Source organism: Neltuma alba, unplaced genomic scaffold (assembly GCF_004799145.2).
Source record: "Neltuma alba isolate B1F8T4 unplaced genomic scaffold, ASM479914v2 tig00000530_pilon, whole genome shotgun sequence".
Classification (NCBI taxonomy): Eukaryota; Viridiplantae; Streptophyta; class Magnoliopsida; order Fabales; family Fabaceae; genus Neltuma; species Neltuma alba.
Genome location: NW_021632084.1, coordinates 41,839 through 64,335, shown reverse-complemented (window position 1 = coordinate 64,335; position 22,497 = coordinate 41,839). Strand labels below are relative to the sequence as shown.

The following is a 22,497-nucleotide window of genomic DNA, read 5'->3' as shown; positions in this document are numbered from 1 at the left end:
ATGAATTGAATTGAATACTGGAACTACCATCTGTGATTATTAAGTCTAGCATTCAATCCTGTTTCTTCTCAATACTACTGAGCGTCAGTGTTCATCATTAATTTTACTCTGTAAGAGAGTCGATAACTATCCTTCATTAATTACTATTGAGTGATACTCAAGAGTGTGGACTCTTGAGAGGGCTTGTATCCTTACGGGAGTAAGGGGGAGTGTATTGAGTGATTCAATTACTGTACCGAGGCACCAAGAGCCCTATCGATCTTGAAAGATAGTGAAATACTAGAGGTGTTTTGAGGACTGACGTAGGTCAAGTGGTTAAGACCGAACCAATATAAATCTTGTGTCTTCATCTGCTGTGGTGAAATCGCTCTTGACTCTAACTCTTGTTTTCTATACTGTCTCATTTTAATTTCGCAATTTTTTTAACTCATCCAATTCACCCCCCTCTTGGGTGAGATTGATTCTAACAGAAGTCTCTTGCTTTCTTTTCAATTTCATCACACGTTGCCACCGGGAGGTTAGCAGTTTGCATAGAGTAAACTGGAAGAGCCGCAATCACAGATTTCGCTAACTGTTACGTTTAGCGAGCGAGATGATGGAGAAACTGCCAATTGTTGAGTCTACTACGGACTTTATCTAACACAAACTGTATGTAGAAGTTGTGACCCGATCATGGTGTAAGGGAGCTCCTAAATATTTGCCGAGGTTACTCGTACTTGTCAATCCAAGAGCTTCGCTTATTTGAGTAGTTCTAGCATGATTGATGTTCCTGGAGAAGAAAACTCTGGTTTTGCCAATGTTAACTTTCTGCCCGGATGCCTCACAGAAACTGTCAAGGCACTTCTTGATAACCTTGACTTGATCCATGTTTGCTTCTGCAAAGAGTAGTAAATCATCAGCAAAAAATAAATATGAAATGGGAGGGCCTCTTTACCTAGCCGAATTGGTTTCCATGTTTGTCATACATCTCCTTTTGAATAATGTGGGCTAATTTTCCATGCAAATGACGAAAAGGTAGGGGGAGAGGGTCCCCTTTTCTTAGGCCTCGTTTAGGTGAGAATGTTCGGCCTTACTCCCTTACCAGAGAATCTGCATGGAAGGAGAGGCAATACAAGCATAAATCACATCATTAAGAAAGCAAGGGAAGCCAAGTTCATATAAACATTGCATAACGAAACTCCATCTGATACGATCATAGGCTTTCTCCAAGTCAATTTTGAGAGCCATGAAGCCTCTTTTCCCTGTCATATTCCTCATAGAGTGAATAACTTCTTGGGCAACAATAATATTATCAGAGCTCGTTCTTCCCGGGACAAAGCTGCATTGGTTCGGAGATATAACCTGTGGGAGGAGAGTTTTAACACGATTAGCAATAATCTTAGTAATAGTCTTATAAATAACATTGCATAAACTTATAGGTCGAAAATCACGAATGGTTTCCGGATACTCCCTTTTCGGAATGAGGACCAGAAAGGTCTGGTTTAGATTCTGAATGGAAGCCAGATCGGCAACGGCCGCTTTCACCACTTGATTAACAGACGGCGCTATAGTATCCCATTGGTTTTGAAAAAATAGAGCATTGAGTCCATCAGGACCTAGAGCCTTCAAAGCGCCCATTTGAAATATAGCAGCCCGGACTTCATCTGAATTAATCTCTCGTTCTAGCTCAGAAATTTCAGTTGACTTAAGGCGAGGAAAAGAGCCACAATCTAGCAGTCGAGCAGGAGCATAATCGTTAGTACTAAAAAGGCCCATGAAGAAATTGGTAGCAATTTGTTTTATTTCCGTGACATCATCCGTCCATTCATCTCTGTCATTTTTAATAGCTTCAATTTTATTTCTTCTTCTTCGACCATTAGCGCGCGCATGGAAGTACTTGGAATTTTTATCTCCCAATGAGTACCACTGAGATTTTGCTTTCTGTGCCCACATAAGGTCCTCTTTAAGAAGAATTTTCTCCAATTCAAGCCAAAGTTCCTTGTGTAGTTGATCAATAGAGGAGGAAAAATTTGAGGAGCCATAGTGATTACTGATGCCTTCAAGTCTCCCCATAATACGGCTTTTCATCCTTCCGAGATGGCCAAAGACATTGTAACTCCAACTACTAACCTCCTTCGTAAAAGTTTTAACGTTCTCTTCCCAGGAGGCTGAAGAATCCCAAGAAGTATTAACCATTCTAGGAAAGTCATCATAAAGGACCCAAGACGCCACAAATCTGAATGGTCGCTCCTGTTTTTTTGTGAGAATGAAACACAGATGTAGTGAAGAGAACTGGCCGATGGTCCGAGTTGAACCATGGCAAGTGCTTAACTGAAGCATCAATATACGTCTCCTTGAAGGGGTTGTTTGCAACAATTCGATCTAGATGACTTTCACATCCCTCCCTTTTCCAAGTGTAAAGAGGGCCGTTGCACCCTAGGTCGTTTAGTTCCAAATCCTCATACCACCTCATGAAGTCTTTATCCACACATGTAGGATTTGTAGCAGTAGACCGGCGTTCATTTAGGAATAACGTGGCATTAAAGTCACCTCCCAAGAACCAAGGTATATCATTCCTCGGTTTAAGATGTTTCAATTCGTCCCAAAGTTGTCTTCTCTTGATTTTGTTCGTGCTTGCATAGATAGAGGTGACGAAGAACTCTTCACTTCCTTTTTTAATAAGGACATGTATGAATTAGTCAGAGCTCTTTTCAACACTTAAGGAGAGGTCCAAACTATTCCAAGCAATCCAAATACCTCCACTGCGACCATTTGCATCCATAACATGGTGGCTATCAAAACCAAGTTTTTGGCAACAAGAGTGAGCTTGGGACCCGCTGCATTTAGTCTCAAATAACGCTAGAAAGTCAATTGCATATCTCTTTCGAATTTCTTTAATGAGCCCCGGGAGAGACTTGGAGCCCGTACCTCGGCAGTTCCAAAAGAGACAAATCATGGGGAACTTTGTGCAGGGGAGACAGTGCTTATAGGTCCCCTAGATTTAGTTGAAGAAGAAGAAGCTGTAGCTATAGAGTAATCAGGTTGCGGAAGCAGATTTTGATCTGTGGCCATGTCCTGAAGTTCAGCAACTAGTGGAGTACCTGATTCACAAGCATCATGTAAGGACTCTTCGCGGTTAGACATCGGGGTTCCGTTTAGAGTATTTAGAGAGTCTTCCTCCATGGGCTTTCCTACAAACTCAGTAGCTAAGGCTTCGAACGGGTTTGGAGAGTTGAGAAAATTGTTTGAGCTATTAAGGCCTCGTTTTTTAAAGGGGTTGGCTTCTTTAAATGAAGGTCCACTAAAGTTCTCTTTGTCAATTGGCTTTACGGCCTTAGTCAACGGTTTCACTTGTTCCACTGGGACCCACCGCATCTGATTTGTTGCATTCCTTCCTAAAAATCTAGTATTTCCATGCTTAACTGGCGTGAATTTGGCCCTCTCAACTTCATTTGCTGGTTTATTGTTTTTCGTAATTTTAGGATCTTGAGAGGATCTCTCCTCTTGCTTAGCATTCATGACTTTCTCTGTCACTTGATCTGTGATTCCTGATTTATCGGGGTTTCCTGGTTTACGCCTCCGTGGCCGTTGGACGAGGTTCCAGGCTCCAAAGTTCTTCGTCACCGGCGAAACACCGCTCTCTTTCACCTCTGGGCCTTCTATATTCCCTCTTGAACGTTTCTCCCCAGTGGGTTCAACCTCTTCCTCGGTACCAACTATATGGTTGACATTATTACCCGTGTCAAAGTCTGCAGTAGCTTTCTTGTTTGAATCTGTCGTTTTCTCCTTCTTATCTTTCACACTAGCTTGTGGCCCAGGAATAGAAGTGTTCTTGTCTGGGCAGTGTTCCATATGGTGGCCAAATCTACCGCAACAGAAGCAGATGAGATGAAGTCCTTCGTACGCAATGCATCGTCTTTTGCCGAAAACATTGACAGCAGATTTGAGTCTCTTCTTGAGATCAATTTCAACACATATCCGTGTGTATCTTCCCCGCTCTCCCTCGTGCGTAATTTTATCAATTTTCAGGGTACGTCCCATCAAAGCACCAATCATCCTTAAGCTTTCCGCATTGAAGAACTCCAAAGGAAGTAGAGGGATCCGAATCCAGACAGCAATTTTCTTCTGCAATTCAGCATCCCACGGATCAAAATTAGGCCTCCAGCGTTGCATTAGTAGGTATCTGTCAGATACCATCCAGGGGCCATCTTGATGAATCCGATTCATGTCGTCAATATCATCGAAAGAGGCTACAAAATATCCATTATCAATATCTCTGACTGTGTATGGTTTCTCTGTCTTCCAAAGTCGCTTTAAGCTGTTTCGCATGACCCACAAAGGGACAGACTTGCCCAAGAGTTTAATGATTAACGACTTACGCCATGGTGCGCACCATCGCTCGTACTGATCTTTAGTGATCCTCAAAGTGGGGCAGTCTTCATCATCCGTCTCCTCTCCATTAGTGTTCTCAGATCCAGTCATAGTTGAGGCATCCATTATGAAGAACTGTTGTATGCCGGCAATATATTCGTTCCATGCTTCATCAAAAACACTGCAGCCAGTTTTGTCTCTTGACATCTGTTCAGAGTTGATCCAAGAAGAGACTCCTTAAAAGATTTAGCCTTTGATGATTCTGCTTCAGCTGCCTTATGAGTTTCTCGGTTTTGGAAATTCTCATCCGGTGGGTCCTGGTTATGAGGGACCACTCGTTTAAACTTCTTCCGCGTTCTCTTTTCCTTCTCGCCGTCGTCTGTGCCTCCACCGCCCCCAGAGCATTTGTCAGACATCGTGTTTTCCAAAAGTCTTTTGTGATACGGTTTTTTATTGAAAAACTAAAAAAAGAATGACTTCTATCACATACGCATAGAATAAACCCAAATGGAAGCAACATATGAAATACTCTTCCCGTTCTAAATATAAGATCTATTTTTTAGTATAATTTATGTTACAAAATAGATCTTATATTTATGACCGGAGGGAGTCCTTTAACTTTGGAACTCGCATTTCCATATCATTCAAGAGCTCAAGTAAAGAACAAATTCTTATCGTGCCTTTATTATCTATAAATGAGTATAAGCTTTCTTCGTATATTCATTCACATTCACCTCTCGTTTGTTCTTCCTTGCGTTGAGCTATTTTGTTGCCATAGTCAAATCTGCAAAATCCATAACTTGGTCACTGTTGGAATTCCTGGAGTATCGTCAAGGTCGTCATCTATATGTATTACAGGGTAAATATTAAGCTATCTTGGAGATGCGTTTGTTTTATTGATTCTTCAAGAATAATTTCTTTTTAGTGTACTTAAATTTTGCTTATTTATTTAATGCCTCTTCGTTTGCACATTTGTTTCTTTTAGTGTATTTTCAGAAGAAGATCAAATCACCATCCCTGTGCTAATCATCTATTCATATTAAAGGTAAATAACAGAATGTAAGTTTATTTTATATACCAGTTTATATATTACATTTCCTTTTACAAGAGAACATTTTGGGCTGTTTGTTTTTGGTTTTTGTTTTCTTATTCTCAAAACAATTTTATAAAATTGTTTTTAAGAGCAAGTTTTGGAAAAAAAAATTTGTTTGGAAAATAATTTCTAAAAAATCACATTTGGAAAAAAAATATAAAATTACACTTTGACAAGCAGTAGTTATCACCTATAGTAATAAATAGTAAGTAATAGAGGGAAAAAAAGAAGATTTCTCTAATTTTTCAAAACAAAAGAAATAAAAAAACACAAAAAAAAGACAAAAAAACATGTAAAAATTGTTTTTCTTTTTCAGTTTTTAAAAACATATTTTTGTTTTTAAAAACAATTAACAAAAAAACAAATTACTAAACAAGTTTTTTTGTTTCTCTATTTTTAAAAATAAAAAAATTATTTTTAAAACAAGAAACTAAATAAGCCTTTTATCTTTTATTTTCCCCCTAGTATATATATGGTTGAGGAAAAACAAAAGATGTTTGAGCATTTTTTGGCTTTTGAGGCGATAACGAAGAATGAATAATACGAATTTACGTCTAACCATCTTCTAAATTATTCATCCTGCCCATTGGTCTCAGATTAAAAAAAATTAAGGGCCTGTTTGTTTTTTTTTTAAACTAGTTTTTTTTTCAAAAAACAAAAAAAAAAGGTTTGAAAATGTGTTTTCACTTTTGTGTTCTGAAAAACAAAGAAGATACAATTTTTTCTGGAAAAAAATGGGAACGTCTTTTTGATATTTTTTTTACTTTTTGTTCTACAAAATTAGAGAAGAAGTATAAAAAAAATACTGTGTTTTCATTCATAACAAGCATGGTAATAAAGCATACTATTCATATCGGTTAAGAAAAAAAACACACACCCACACACACACTATTCATTCACCTTTCATTTCATCATTAATATATTTTTAAAATAATGATTCAAACAGTTTTTTAAATTATTGTTTCAAACCTGGTTCTTGAAAAAATTACTCTGTAGAATTGTTCTGAGAATATAAAAATAGATAATAGACTCATACAAGAAGCAAATTATGAGCAGTCAAAAGGAATTGTTTTTTTTAAGTTTGACTATAAATGTCCTAACTTGATTTGTAAATATGGTAAGTTGACCTGAAAACATCAATTGTTAAATTTGATTTGTAAATGACGTAAATTGAATTGTAAATATGCAACTTTGATTTGTAAATATGATATTTTCGGGATGTATCTTATTTTTCTCACCGGACAACTGCGAGTAATTTTCCCAACTTTTTATTTCAAGTTTCGTGAGAGAGCAAGGCTAAAAAATTTGGACCAATAATTAAATTAATCACTTGAGGTAATAGGTTAAAAGTCAGTGGGGTTAGACGGGTTGACCTGAAGTTAGACTGGTGGTTAAAAAAATAATTTAAATCAAAATTTTGAAAATATTCATATTTAATTGTAAAAAATATTTTAATAAAAGTAATATTTAAAAGGGTTAATATATTTTTGGAGCTTGAAATTTGAGTGTATTTTTATTTTAGTCTCTTAAATTTTAAACTCACGGTTTTAATCTCTAAAATTTTGTTTTGTCTTAAAATGTTAGTCCTTAACGATGCAATAGTATTAAAATCTGCTGAAATGTTATTAGTGATGTTAAAAGTGGTAATATGAACTCACCGAATAATACTTAATTAGATCTTGTATGAATAATAGAGTACAGTGTAATGAATAACTCTTGAAAACAAACAGTAATGAAGAAAAAACAAAAGGTTAAAAGGCTGTGTTCTTAGGACTTGCTTTTTCCTCTCTTTTTTGTTATCCATACAAAATCTAGTTAGATGTCATTTAGTGAGTTTATATCACTACTTTAATGCTGTTTATGACACTTTAGTAGATCTTAACATTGTTACACCTTTATAAACTAACGTTTTAAGACAGATTAAATTCTAATAATTAAAACTATAGGTTTGAAATTTGATGGACTAAAATCAAAATCGATCCAAATTTCAGAGCCTAAAAATTATACTAATCCTATTTAAAAACATTCTATTAAATAATAAAAAATATATATACTTATATAATATATATATATTATAATTATAATAAAGAAACAATATATCCCGCCAAAGAAACTGTTAAAAAGGGAAAAAAAAATAGAGCATAAAACATAAATGTATGTTTGCATAGGGAGTGAGTGACTGACGGATAGCTTTGGAAAATGAAAAAGAGAAAAAAGAAAAAGAAAGAAATAGACCAGCTGCCTGCAACATGTTAACTCAGAGTTGTCATTCATACCTTTTCCATCTTTTCATTTTTTTTTGTTTTGAATCTCTAGTATTAGGTCTTGTAAGAGTCTACGTTACTACTTTAATGCTATTTATGACATGTAGGAGCTGCTTGGATAAGATAAAACTATAGTTTGCAAAATAATTTCTAGAGAATAGATTTTAGAGAAAATAGATTTTCTGAAAAGTGATTCTGATAAAGTGAGAATGTTTGGATAATTATTGTTAGAAGTGCTTTTTGATATGTAGAAATTACTAAAAAGGATATAAGTTTAAATGATAATTACATATAAGATATATTTCATAATATATGTTTATTTGAAGTAATAAATTTGTTAATAATATATATTTTGGCAACATAATAAATAAGGCATAAATAATATAAATAATAAAAAAATTAATGTGTATATATATGAATAAAATAACTAAATATGTTTTTAGGAAAATGATTTATTTTGCCAAAGAAAATATTATTATTTCTTAAAAATTTTAAAGATGAAATCCCATAATTTTTTTTCATAAAATTAAATAACCACACAAAAAAATTTCATATTAATTATCTTAATAATAGAGGTTGCAACAAAATATATTTGTCCAAGTAGTATCTTTTTAAACAACACATTGCATTATCTGAAAAGAAAAAAGAAAATAAAAAGGACATGACTATTCTTGTATATAGTGAACAATTTGATCTCTTATGGAGTCACGAAGCCGAGCCATGTGAGATGAAGAATCTACTGATGAAGGTATATGTGAAGATCCAATTCCATCATCATCATTATTTTCTTCTGCATAAGAACCTTCTTGTTCAAACTGAATGAAACCAGGATCAGAAATGGATGTTGATCTAATGAAGTTATGTATGGCCATCGTTGCACAAATAATTTGAACCTGTGTTGGAAAGTCATAGCTCGGCATGTTTTCTAAAATTGCAAACTTATTCTTCCAAACTCCAAAAGTTCTTTCAGTAGTGCTCCGTAGACTTGAGTGCAAATAATTAAACACCTCATTCTCATTTTCAAGTGCAGATGACCTTCGGAAATCAGGGAGATGGTAGCATTCACCTCTGTAGGGACCAACGTATCCCATGTGTGTCAAATAGCTAGCATCCACCAAATAATATTTGCCTACATGAAATATATTAGTGGTGTCAATAAAATTTGTTTTCTAACAGTTAAGCATAAATAAATTGTAGCAATTTAAAATATACCTTGAGGCGGATGGGGAAAGTTCATGGAAGGAGTTGTGAGGGCGTGGTCAAATATACGAGCATCATGCGTACCATCTTCCCATCCGGCCAATACAAAAGTGAAGCACATGCCCCAATCACAAATCGCCATTACATTTTGCATCGCTCTTCCTTTTCAGTTAATAAATTTTATTTGCTCAGTTGCATCAACAATGCATAAGATATGTGTTCCATCAATTGCTCCAATAGCATGTTTGAAAAAGGGCCAGTATCGACCACTGGGCCGTATTTTTGTATGCAAATACTGAAATGTTGAATCTTTTGGTTTGATATTGGACATAGCAAGTCTACAACATGCCAGTAAGATATTATGGAAATGTCTACTAATTGTCTCTCCTGAATGCTGAAATCTTTCTTGTTGCATCCTACTACTAAGCGCATGGCCAACGGTATTTAAAAACATTGCAACCATTTCATGTATCCCATCATTTCTAGTTTTCCTTGGACCGTGTTGTTGCAATTCTGTGCAAAGACTAAAGAACACTTGCCTTTCTATCCTAAACATGTTATAAAAACGGGAGGAATGGCCTTGTAAAATGTTCCTTACCCATACCTTGCCTGTATAAATACTTGTATGCTGAGGCTCTTTACACAAATAGAGAGAAGCATATCCACCAACTGCTACTGCAACTTGCTTAACCCGTTTGTTCCATCGTTTACAATACTTTTTTGAAATTTTGATTTCATCAGCCATTTTTTGTCTTGTCTTGTACACACAGACATAACATTCAGAAAACCTGATATGAAATTGCTAAACATTTAACAAGAAAATAAGTTGTTTAATTCCTACAGAAATTCAGTAGTCACATAATACAATAGTGCTGGTTACATCATTCCTAAAAATAGATACAAATTATTACAGTCATCTTCTAAGCAACACAAGAAGTAGTCAGATACTATAATAAGCAACACAAATGAAGTCTCAATCCTTAGTTGCATGCTTCAAGAAGATCAGGAGTTTTTCCCTCTTGTTCTTCAGAGCCATATACATCTCCCCTGCAGCTGGCTTGTCCATAAGGAGTGTTGTGCACTGGCCAAACAGATCAGGATCATCAACAATTTTATCAACTTCATTAAAGTGCTCCATGACTCCCGCAATTGATGTCTCATAAGCACGTGCTTGTTCTTCTAGCTTCCTAGCACGTGCTTCTGAAATCTCTTCATGTTCACGCTAAGAATCATTTTCATTTGCTTGAGCTATCCTGCTTAGTGCATCCGCTATTTTCATAGTGGTAGTAGGTTTTGTAACATCCTAATTATTATAAAAAAAATTTTAAATTATTATTAAAAAAATTTAATAATGTAAAATAATATTTTATTATTATTAAATAATAGTATTTTATTAATATTTTAAAAAAAAAATTTGACCCAGCTTTCCACTGACTTTCGATGGAAAAGCTGGGGGGTTATTAAGAGGGAGAAGAATATGGGGGAAGACCATTGATGAAAGGAAGAATTTGAAGCTGAAAATTAAAGAGGGAGGAGGAAAATGGGGAAGGATAATAAATGAGAGAAGAAAATTGAGGAAGGATGGTTGGCATGTTAAAGCATAAATAGAAGAGTGTGAGTGTTATGTAGAGAAGAGAAAGAGAGGGTGAGAGACGCAGGAAGAAAAGAACAAGAGAGTCAGTGAAGAGTTCTGCAAGTACATGCTAGCATTTGGGGATCATTTAGGTACATAAAAATACTTCTTTCTATTAGATTTCTTTTATGAATATTTTCTATATATTTAGAACTTTATATTAGTAGTATTACTACAATGTTTAGAGAAAATTTTGTGAGCTGGGTACAGAGTAAGTAGTGATTTTTGACAATATATGACTGTAGAAAGTTAAAGATAAATAAGTAGTTAATTTTAATCGGTTTAGATTTGTCTATTTATTATCTATGGTATTTAAAATTAAATTTATTTGTTGAAAAATCTGTCATTTATGATATATATCATATTTATACCGATTAAAAATAGGTTAAATAATTTATTTGGGTTGTTCGATATATTATTAAAATTTTAATCGGTTTATATTTGTTTATTGATTGTTTTGAGAATTTTAAACTAAGATTTTAGTTGAAAAATGTATTATTCAAGATATATAGAATGTTTTTACCGATTAAATTTAAGTTAAATAACTTATTTGGGTTACTTAATGTATTATTGATATTTTAATCGATTTAAAATGTAAAATAGGTTAAGACTATATTATTAGAAAAATTTTGAAACTGGAAACTTAAGTTATAAATTGAGATTCTTACAATATTAGATAAAAACAATATTTTATAAATATTTATAATTTAAATGAGTTATTTGGTAGGAAAAAAAAATTTATTTGAAGTAAGAATTTTTGGATAGTAAATATATGTATAGATATTATTAATAATAAATTCTATGTAATTTAAGTTAATTATTTGTATGTATATTAAATTGTATCTATATTATTTGTAGATTATCTTGTACTTCGGAGTTTGTAATTTGCGCTCTTATTTCTCAAGCTGTGAGGTTAGGCTTGGAGTAGAGGTAACCGGGGTTAATTTATTTTATATACACGCTTTGGATTGTAAGGTGTTTATTATGTTTTTATTTTCTTAGTTAATTTGTAAAAGTATGCCGTGAATAAAATATATATTTTATTATATGACAAATTTTGGTGAAGTGGGAAGTATGTTGATCTAATTATGTTTGAGTTGTATTTTATTGGAAATTGTGTTTTCGTGTAGTACTGAATTTAATATACTAATATTATGTTATTAAATAAAATGAAAATGTGTTATATTTTGTTTGAAATTATATCATCTTACTTTGAAGATTGTGATATTTTGATTTATATTGTGACTATGCATGGGGTTCATATGTGGAGGATGGGATTTTGTTATGTGGAGGATAATTGTTCTTGAAGCCCGCGCGGCATGCCTACACTACGGATCCCAGTGTTTGGCCTTATTGTTAGACCCCTGTAGTTCTTCCTTTTCATTGGCCCGGAATTGAGAATGAACTCTTGGGTAGACACCTCTTGCACCATAGTCCATTCTTGGGCAGTGTAGGTACAAGAGGGGGCCCGTTGCTTGATGTGAGTGGGGTGACCTTTGGCCGGGTTACTCAGCACAGAAAGCCCGGGTCCTTGTCAAGGAGTCATAAGGAGGAGAAAGGTGATGGGAGGGCATATTTCATTGTGTTGTTGCATATATGTACTTTTATATGAATTGTGTTGTGGATGAAGAGATATACTCTTTTTATGTGATTATATCTATTAAAGTACTATTTATTTCTTAAATTATATTTAAGCACTACTTCACCAACTTGCCATCCTACTTGTATATGTCATAAATTAATACTTGGTTACTGGGACTTTATGTCTCACCCCGCTATTTATCAATACTTTTCAGGAGAGCCATCTAGTTTGGCTCGGCGTGAAAGGAAGCAACCAGAGGCATAGGCGAGCATAGCCTAGTAGTCCTCTTTTGGTTTAGGCATGTAATGTTATGTATATTGCCATCTTAGGGCCCACAACTATGTTGACGTATACTTTCTTTTGTTTGGATGACTGTATTTGATGGAATGCTGTTAAAATGGCTGAAGGCCATAAGACTCTACTGTATGTGATACTCTTAGGTGTATGCCTTATGGGTTGGGTTGAGCAACCTATGTTTCTTGTGCCCTAAGTCTTTGTGGGATGAATATTATGTTGGGCTTGTGGGCGGTTACTGTGCCCTGAGACTTTGTTCTACGTTGTTAAACTTATGGGTGTTTTAAGTATCCTAAGCCACTTGGGATATTTTCGAATTAAGTCAAACTCTTTATAACCATGGTAGTATTTTAACACTCTAACTCAATTCTTTTTCTACCATGGTTATCATTTTAAAAATAGTTTTATAATTATGTATTAAGAAGAGGTCTTTTCAAGTTTCTTCTTCATGGATTCATCTTTTTTTCTAACCCCTAATGAGCTACTAGGTTGACCGCCACCTGTGCTTCTATCCCCACGAAGCCACAAACTTCACATTGTGTCAGTCAACAGTGATGGATCTCTTTTTCACCTGTTGACTCAAGAAGAACGACCCAATGTTTGGAGGATTATTATCCATATTCAGAAAGAATATAAACCTCTCTAATTTTTAAATTGAATTTTTTTTAACTATTAATTAATTTTCTATATTTTGTAAATTGAAAATTTGATCTAATTTAATTGGTAACAGGCTTGCTCACGAGATGACATTTCTAGAGGCCATGAGGTTGGGACGAGGCATCCCATTCTATTTTTATTTAATTTCCCATATAGATCTCCATATTTATTCTTACTTATCTTCCTCCCCCCCCCAAACGTAATTCATTTTATTCAATTTCCCATACAGATCTCCATTATTGATTAAAGAAAATAATAGAAATAAATAGAGAGAGACCGAGTCGGTTCCAGGTCTTGATACTGATAGCTCATGCAGTATCTTGACTACTAAACTCTCGATAAAAATGGCACAAAAGATGCACCAAATAGTGAAGCAAACAACACCGAAAAACTAAACAGTTGGATGAAAAGAAATGAGTAAAGACACATCCTATTTATAGGATAGGGTGACCCTTATTCTTATTTCAAGAAGATGCAATCTTCTTTAGTTGTCATAGGATAATATTCTGATTCTACAATCAATAATTAATATAAGATTGATTTTTGTCCAATCAATCAAGCTCTGAATATTTGATTGGATATTTTCCAATTAATCATTCATTACTTCTTCCTTTTGATTTATGATTGTTTTTCCTCGTTAGAGGGATTATCTTCTTTTAGGTGTGGACTCGGGCCCAATGTCCAATATTAACATATACACAACAATCATTCATTATTCAGTTCACCAACTCCCTCCCTCGAGGGGTGTTCAAATTGTCTCGCTCCGGTGGGTCCTTCTTGGTCCCAGTAACTTTGGGACAGGACGGGACGGGACAGGACAAAATATATCTCGAGACGGGACATGACATGAGACGGGGTCATCCTGTCCTGGGGTATATACTATATACTTAAAAAAAATTGCAAATATACCAACCTCCCTATCAGATCCTGACTTGCCCTAAATTTTTATTTCTAATAGTCTAATACCAAACTAATTCAGCGCCTCCCTTTAGCCTTCAGTTCACTCCTCATTCTTTCCTTCCCTGGCTCCCTGCAATGCGACCTCTATAAACCTTTGACGCCTCCCTTGTCACCTTGCCGCCTTCAAGATCACTTCCTCAAGTCGACTTTATTTTCTGGTTGCTGGTACTGGAGGAATTGATTAGCAACTTTGATCATCTCTTCAAGGTACCGGGCTCACAAGCCTATCGGGACAAAGTGCTAGAGGGGGCTATTTCTAAACCGGCTTCCCCACGACAGTGTGCTTCTACTCTCCTGCAGATCTCCCTCTAGATTGGCCTCTCGTGTGTAGCCATTCAGTCTAGTCTGTAGATCGCTAGTTGTGCCCTCTCGTGGACATTCTCAAGGATTTTTTCTTGGGCCAGTGCTCTGACGTCGGTGTCTCTCCTACCCTCTTCTTCAAGTCTGATTACGGTTGCTTTGAGTCTCTTCCCTACCCTTGACAACCACTAAGGTAAGGGTGATTTACAATCTTCCAAATGTTAAAAAGTATAATACTCCCATGCTAATCCTGCTTCTAATTTTCTTGTATTTGAGATACCCATATACTGATTGCACCTCGAGGGCCTAACTAATATAAATTGCATTGCCCTGATATAAAATTCTCACCGTGTCTCTTCCCGTGCCAGCTCTGCCTGTGCCTTTGCTATGAACTGTCCCCTGAATCAATTCATCTGCGAGACACAGGTAACTGTCTCTCTTCTATTTTTGTTTTTTAAATTCGAACAACTGTGGCTTTTTTGGTCTGTGGCTTAACTAGCTTCACTAGTGAAATACAGTTAAGACTTAGGCTGGGGATATATTATCATTTAATGGAAATATCATCCGTGCATGATTCGAATTGAGCATAGTTAAATGATATGTATTGTGTTTGTTGTCAGTTTGTTGTCTATTGTGAGGAGGTAAATTGATTAGTTAGCAATTTGATTTGTAAATTATTTGTGCTCTTTTTCCTATTTATGCAGAAAAGAAGTTTAATTAATTTTAAAGATGTCGAATGCACAAACTACTCAAGAAGATTGTGGTGAAACTGAAAGTAGAACTATAGAAACACCCTCTGCTAATGAAAAGGAAAAAGACACTGGTTTGACAAATATTGAGGGTAAGGAAGAGATGAACCAAGAGCAAAAAGACAGAAATATGTAGTTTAGGATCACATTGACAAGCTTCCTTTAAGCCAAACAAATGGAGAACTCTGAGCAAAGTGCAGGTATTGTCTAACAACAATTGCTTGTCATTCTTCATATGGGACAAGTGGATTAAGAAAACACATAGAGAAGTGTGCCTTAAATCCAAGCCGAATTAATAAGAGGACACAATCTTTGTTGTCAGGCTCTCAATTACGTTCTTCTAAAACATTGAGTCATCATATATTTAATCAAGAAGAATGTAGAAAAGGTGTTGCATTGTTTGTTATATTGGATGAAATGCCTTTTCGAGTTGTGGAAGGTGATGGGTTTAAAGAAATGATGACCAGGATAGAACCCCTTTTTCAAGTCCCATCAAGAGTGACTATCACTAGGGACTGTTTGGGTTTGTATCTTGAAGAAGCGAGGAAGTTGAAAATATATTTTAAAAGAACAAAATTTCATGTTTGCCCTACTACATATACATGGACTTCTTGTCAAAATTCTAACTTTATGTGCTTAACTGCTCACTGGATTGATGAGGAATGGATATACCAAAAGCGAATCTTGAATTTATGTGTAGTTGAAAATCATAAGGGTGATACAATTGCATCAGAAATAGAGAAATGTTTATTAGCTTGGGATATTGAGAAAGTGTTTACTATCACAATTGATAATGCATCTTCAAATGACAATGCAGTGGCAAAATTGAAAGATGTTTTGAGCTATTGGAATGGTTTGGTATGTAACGGGGACTTCTTGCATTTGAGGTGTTGTGCACATATTTTGAATTTGATTGTTTGTGATGGTGTGAAGGACATGCACAGATCTATTGAAGACATTTGAAATGCCATTAAATATGTGAGGTTTTCTCTAGAAAGGTTGCTCAAATTCAAAGAGCTTGTTGAGAAAATGAAAGTTGACTCTAAGATCCTACTAACCATGGATTGTCCAACTAGATGGAATTTAACTTACATCATTTTGGAGAATGCCATTAAATTCAGTAGCGTCTTTGAAGGAATGGAGAAAGAGGATAATGATTACACAAACTATTTTGTGAAGAAAGCATTAATTGGTCCTCCTGATGTTTCCAATTGGAAATATGCTAAAGAATTTGTTGTCTTTTTAAAAGTGTTCTATGACATCACTTTGCAATTTTCAGGATCACTTTATATTACCTCAATTGTATGCTTCCAACACATAGCTGATGTGTTTGTTATCCTACAAACAAGGGCAAATAATCCTAATTTTTTGGTGTCTGATATGGCTAAGAGGATGAAATGCAAGTATGAAAAGTATTGGGGATGGTTGGAGAATCTCAATCCTTTGTTGGTAATAGCAATGATTCTTGACCCTAGGTATAAGATGAAGTTTTTGAAGCTTGCTTTTAATGAGATGTTTCCTGATTCTACACAATGTGAAGCCATGACAAATAGAGTTACAAATGCCTTGTATTGTTTGTATAACTTCTATTCAAGTAGGCATGAAACAAACACATCTAAATCTCAAAACCAAAATCAGACACAAGCATCAAGTGATCCTACCGATTTAAGTCAACTTCGGATAGCAATGTTGGAATCTAGGCCTCTACTGCAACTATTTGTTGCTCAAAATGAGATTGAGGTTGAAACATATAAATATGCAAAAGTGGACAAGTATTTTCAAGTTGAGTTAGTTGATGTGCTTCGTTCTAACTTTGATATTTTAGCATGGTGGAAAGTAAATGGTTCCAAATACAAAATCCTTTCATTGAATGCACGTGATGTTTTGGCTATGCCTTTATCCATTGTGTCTTTAGAATCTGTATTTAGTACAGGAGGTCGTGTCATTGATGAATTCAGAAGTTCCCTATCATTAAAGATGGTCGAGACACTAATTTGTGCACAAAATTGGTTATCTCCATCTACATCAAAACTAAAGGGATTTGATACTGATAACTTCAATAATATTGACATTGGTAATTTGTATTCTTTATTTTATTTTATTTATTTTTTCAACTTTGTTCAAATACCTTATACCACTAAGGCACTAATAAATTGTTCTTTTTTTGGTGTTTTTTTTTTTGCAAAAGAGCAATTAACAGCTTCAATTTCAAATCTCTTAGAAAGTTAAATTGCTTTGTAGTTGGCTCATGGTTGGTTGCTTTGATTTAGCTTTAATGTCATGGATTGAAATTTTATATTATTGTGTTTTGCTTGTTTTGGTTTGGACTGATTGTGTTACGACTGTCTTGGAAATGAATTGTTATGGTGGATTGTTCTACTTGGATTGCAGATTTATTATTGTGTTCTTGATTATTAAAAGGTGGTTCAAAATATTAAAGGGTTTGTGATGACAATATTAATGTAGCAAGGTGTGTTTCAGTAATGGATTAGTGACTCCCTGTTTTAGGAACAAAAGAAAGAATAGCAGTCCCTGCAGGATTTTATTCATAGTTACAGTTTACTTATTTTCCTCAAAGGCGCATGATTTTGATGCATACTTTAGTATTTTCAATATATTGTGAAGTAATCATTGTCCCCTTGATATGAGTAATGATTTGTTGTTCTAATTCTCAAATCTTCGCATTCACTTGACTGCGCAAATATGGCATGTATTATTGCTATGGTGATGGTGTTTTTTATTTTTAGATCAGTTTTTTATCATTATTATTATGTATAACGAACCAAAGGACTTTTTGTTAATTTAAAAGTATTGCAAAGGCCCAAATAATAAAGAGAAAATGCGGTGCCCAAAAAAGAAAAAATGAGGCCATCTTGGCCCAATAGAAAGGGTCCAATTTGAAGGGGTGGGGAAAAAAAGGGATGAGACGTCCCTGTCCCGTCCTGGTCTTGACAGGACATGGGACAAAATCTCTGTCCTATCCCTGTTCACAAGGACGGGCCTGTCCTGGTCCCATCCCGTCCCGTGAACACTCCTACTCCCTCCTCGTATCTCCCACCCCTCACCTCTTGTTCTTAACTGTAATATCCTCTCTTTTTCTTCTTCTTCTTCTTTCATGGCATTGCTTCTAATATCCAGCTCGATCATAAACTTGTTCCTCTGCTACCAGTTATATATAGCTCCTACGCTTCAGGCTGTCGTGTGCCTGTACCCTTGGCTCGTGGTCGACAACCTCTACAACATCAGGCCTCTTAGGATCCGCTGCTTCACCGAGTGGGCTTAATCCCAAAAATATGGCTCTTCTTCGATGGTTCTATGTTTGTTTCCTCTTTTATTATACTACCTCCAGTGCTAATTATAAGAGCTAGTTGACTAATTTGAGGAGATTATAGAAAAAAGTTAAGTTAGTTATTTGTCATAAATAGGTGTTATCTTTCCTAAAATATCTTTACTAATCAAATGTATTGGTTAGAATTACTATTGTTAGAAGGGCTATCTTGAAAAAAAAATGTATAGATATTATAAACAAAGTGAATTAGGGTCTTATATTTAAGACCAAAATAAAAGTCAAATGAGGTCCTATATTAAGGACCGGAGGTAGTATAATATATTTAAAAGATATCAGTTTATTATTTTTTCACACCAACTTCCATCTTATCGGCACACCTTAGCTAGTTTTTTAGGGTTGCACTGATTCAAGTCCTTTTCAAAGTTCAAGGACTAACGATACAAACAGACAAAATTTAAAGAACCAACAACTACTCTTTGAAACTTCAGAAACTAATGTCAAAATGAAAATAAAGTATGAGGACCAAAAATAGTATTAACTCTATGGACTGCTTTTATTTCTCAAATGATATGTCTTGTGCATATTATTTGGAAGAAAAGGGATCATACTGTTTTACATCATGCAAAAAGAGACTGCCCTTCGACAATAATTAGGGAAGTAATGCAAATTGCGAACTTTTAAGATCTTGAATCCTCAATTTCTTCTCCCATACTAAAAGTTGATAGGCCAAAATCCATTGTTGATTTCAGCCTATCTTTGCACAATGATGAATGGAATTATTTGTTATAATAGTTCTCCCATGCAGGAATTTTTGTGGGAAAATAAAATAATTTTAGGGACAACTTTTCTTTCCAAGTATTTTCGTGCTATTCTTTTCTGAATTCGCAACATAGGACTCTGACAACCTGATCCTAAAAGGTCCTTTAACTTTAGGACATTCCAATTTAGTTTTTTATTATTATTTCTTAGGAATTCATTTTACTTCATTGGCTATTTGTATTTGTAAACTTATATTATTTAAATATCATTTTTTTCTTTTATTAAACAAATTATTAAACGTTTTTGAAGTAACTTATGAAATTAACTAACCTTATTTAATACAGCTAGAAATTTTAATTTTTCAATAAGTATAACACGGTTGCCAACTCTTCTTAGCATAGTTTGCCAATAATATTCTAGCAAATTTAGTCAAGAAATTTTTTGAATATTGCCAACTTTCAAAGTACCATGGTTGCCAATTTAGTCAGTAATTAACCTCGTTTAATGCAACTTGAAATTTTAATTTTTCAAGAAGGATAACGTGGTTGCCAACAGTATTCACAGAATCATACTTTTTTTTTGGTCAAAAATTCACAGAATCATACTTAAATTACTAGTTATTTGTAACATGATTGCCAACTTTTATATTCACAACTCTATTAATGTTATTAACTACTTATGATAGGTTCTTGAAATTGAAAAAATTAGTATGAGCCCAACTCTATGATATTAACAGAGTTGCAAATATTGATTGAGTATTGTTAATCATGTTACAAATGTTGAAAAAAAAATTAATTGAAAAACTTAGAAAGCACATGGTAAATAGCATTAATAGAATTTTGAATATCATTATAACAGTTGTTAATTAGGTTACAAATGTTTAAAAAAGTTCTAGTTTAAAAACCTAAAAAACACATGGTAAAACGTTACAAATGTTGAAAGAAATAAAATTTCAATTTAGTCTTTGTGACTAATTTGCAATTTTGCAAATTTAGGTGACTTTTAGGATTTTAGAAATTCAACTATCATTTTAAAAAAAAATATTTTCTTTTATATTCCTCGATATTGTTACATTAATTATCAAGTCAACAAAGAATCCCGGCAATAGGGTAAGCCACTCAATTTTTTTTTTTCCCCTCCCAAAAGGGTGCTTCTTAATTGTTTTCCCCAATATTTAAATCCTGTTAATATTGTCCCCACACAAATATATATAAATAAAATACACAATACTTTATTTCAATCAAATTGCTCTCTGACTGTACAAATGCCACTAAAGAGACAAAAGTGCACATTGTACCGGTGTGAACGTATGTACTTATGGACCCGCATTCAGTGAACAAAGAATCATAATTCCACTTCCACGGATATATATTAGTGCTCTGTCCTCAACCATCGCCTGACCTTTGGCCCCAAAAAAAAAAAGACACTATCGCCTGACCGCCATCAACATTAAAGTAAGAAATTTATGTTATTTTTACGCTTAGTATAGTAGAAGCGAGTTAAGATTTAAATTTAGTTTTAAATATAAAATCTTAGTTTACTTTGTCTCATTTTTTTTTAAAAAAAATTCCTATTGATTGTAAGGAATTCCCACTAAGAAATAATTTCAATCATCCAATATTTTATTACATATGATTGAAGAGGATGATTTAAGAAGACTAACATATATTTATGATAAATAACTAACTTAACTAATTTTTTTAATGTCATCAAATTAGTTATCTAGCTCTTATATTAAGGACTGAAATTAATATTTGCTAATATATATGCCTCTGGTCCTATTTATAGAGCAGAAAGAGAAGACATTTTTTACTCCTATTTATAGGGTACTGAAAGAAATTTTCCATACAAATATACAATTTTACCTTTCATTTATCATTGTATTGACTTTATCTACATGGGATATGATATATATTAAATAAAGATAAAGTTGAAAAGTTGTTAAATTTTAAAGAAGACTTAATAAATCTTTTTTTATTTGTATAGAAGTGACTTATAAATAAGACTAGAGGAATATATATATGTGTGTGTATTAATTTTATATAATTAAACACATGCACAAAAACATATCAAGACCAAGGCCATGCTTGAGTCTATGGTCTCATTTAAACTAGACAAGTGGCGTTAACACTGGGACATATATATATATATATATATATATATAGATATTTATATACTTGAGTTCCAAAATAATTAAGTTTCTTTAATTATATTTATATTGCGCAAGGGTATGAGGTATGTTCAATGTTCATCACATCTAAATGTTATGTATGTATGACTTCCGTATTTAGATCTTAATTTACAGTAGTGTTTCTTTGTTTTTTTATATATATATATATAATTTTAAGTGGTCACCTTCTTTTAGTTGATGAAGTTAAGGAACCTCACACAAAGTTTGTACAAAAGTGATTATGGAGAATTTTAATTTGAAAATGTGAGCAAAAGCTAATGTGAACGAAATGAAAACGAATAATAAACAACTAAAGCAAAAGAGAACAAAATTATGAAAGAGAGAAAAAGAAAAACGCGTAGAGGAATAATGCTGAAAGCATCAATGATATGGATGGCAGAATCACCAAGGGATCGTAAACTGGACTCTTTATTAAATTAATCGAAATATTGGTTTAGAGATTATTGGTCGAATACGGGTTAAACCGTTTGTATGTGTGTATTTAACTATTAACTATTTATATAAAATATTGGGAAAATAAAAATTAAAAACAATATAATGGAGGAAATATAAAAGTCATAGATAATAAACAGACAGTGCATTATTGGAATATTACTTAAAAATTTTAAAACAAAAAAGTGAGAATGCGATTTAAAAGATTGCTACAAATTTTTATCATAATTTTTCAGGAGTTCTCTTCTATGGTTTTTTTTTTTTTATCTCTTATTTTCCTTCTGCCTCTCTTATCTTCTTCTTTCTCTCCAAGCTCTCGCATTTCTTTGGACAACTTGTCCAACTCATTGAATCGTCCAGAGTTACATTGAGTCAATTCCAAGTTCACATTGGTCACTTGCTTTTCACAATTCAATTGATTTATCGGATAGATTAATTAAGTGATTAGATTATTAGTCCGACTACCTAACTCGATCTAAGTATCTATTTATTAGAGTAAATCATTTTATCGTAAACATAACATACATACAAACCCCGATATGAACACATGAATTTTTTTTTTTTTGAAAAAAATCATAGCCATCTATTTTTTGAGTCAACTTATCTGCACTTATCTCTAATCAAGCACCATTAAAAAAAAATAAAGAATAAAATCAAAAGAAAAGAGAGCTCTTCTTTTAGTGGACGTACATCACATGGCCTTATATAAGGTAGGGGAAAGGGTTCAAATGGTGGAAGCAAGGG

The 22,497-nt window shown here is 33.9% G+C and overlaps 2 protein-coding genes across 2 annotated transcripts; one reads left to right on the top strand and one right to left on the bottom strand.

Moving 5' to 3' along the window:
• Positions 1 to 2,188: 2,188 nt before the first annotated feature.
• On the bottom strand, positions 2,189 to 2,935 carry LOC114740215 (uncharacterized). The gene is made up of 2 exons (XM_028928336.1): positions 2,737 to 2,935; positions 2,189 to 2,649 (listed from the first exon to the last, which is right to left on the bottom strand). The coding sequence occupies exons 1-2, from the start codon at positions 2,933 to 2,935 to the stop codon at positions 2,189 to 2,191; spliced, it is 660 nt and encodes a 219-aa protein (XP_028784169.1).
• Positions 2,936 to 16,141: 13,206 nt separating this feature from the next.
• LOC114740204 (zinc finger BED domain-containing protein RICESLEEPER 1-like) lies at positions 16,142 to 18,365 on the top strand. The gene is made up of 3 exons (XM_028928325.1): positions 16,142 to 17,156; positions 18,038 to 18,162; positions 18,252 to 18,365. The coding sequence occupies exons 1-3, from the start codon at positions 16,142 to 16,144 to the stop codon at positions 18,363 to 18,365; spliced, it is 1,254 nt and encodes a 417-aa protein (XP_028784158.1).
• The last annotated feature ends 4,132 nt before the right edge of the window (positions 18,366 to 22,497 follow it).

Bases quoted from the DNA above. Each gene is read 5' to 3' on its own strand.
- LOC114740215 (XM_028928336.1), bottom strand. From the start codon at position 2,935: ATGATTTGTCTCTTTTGGAACTGCCGAGGTACGGGCTCCAAGTCTCTC. The intron at 2,650-2,736 runs GTATTTGGATTG...TTATTAAAAAAG, and splicing joins TGCAAATGGTCGCAGTGGAG to GAAGTGAAGAGTTCTTCGTC.
- LOC114740204 (XM_028928325.1), top strand. From the start codon at position 16,142: ATGGATTGTCCAACTAGATGGAATTTAACTTACATCATTTTGGAGAAT. The intron at 17,157-18,037 runs GTAATTTGTATT...TGGTCTTGACAG, and splicing joins CTTCAATAATATTGACATTG to GACATGGGACAAAATCTCTG. The intron at 18,163-18,251 runs GTAATATCCTCT...CTCTGCTACCAG, and splicing joins CTCACCTCTTGTTCTTAACT to TTATATATAGCTCCTACGCT.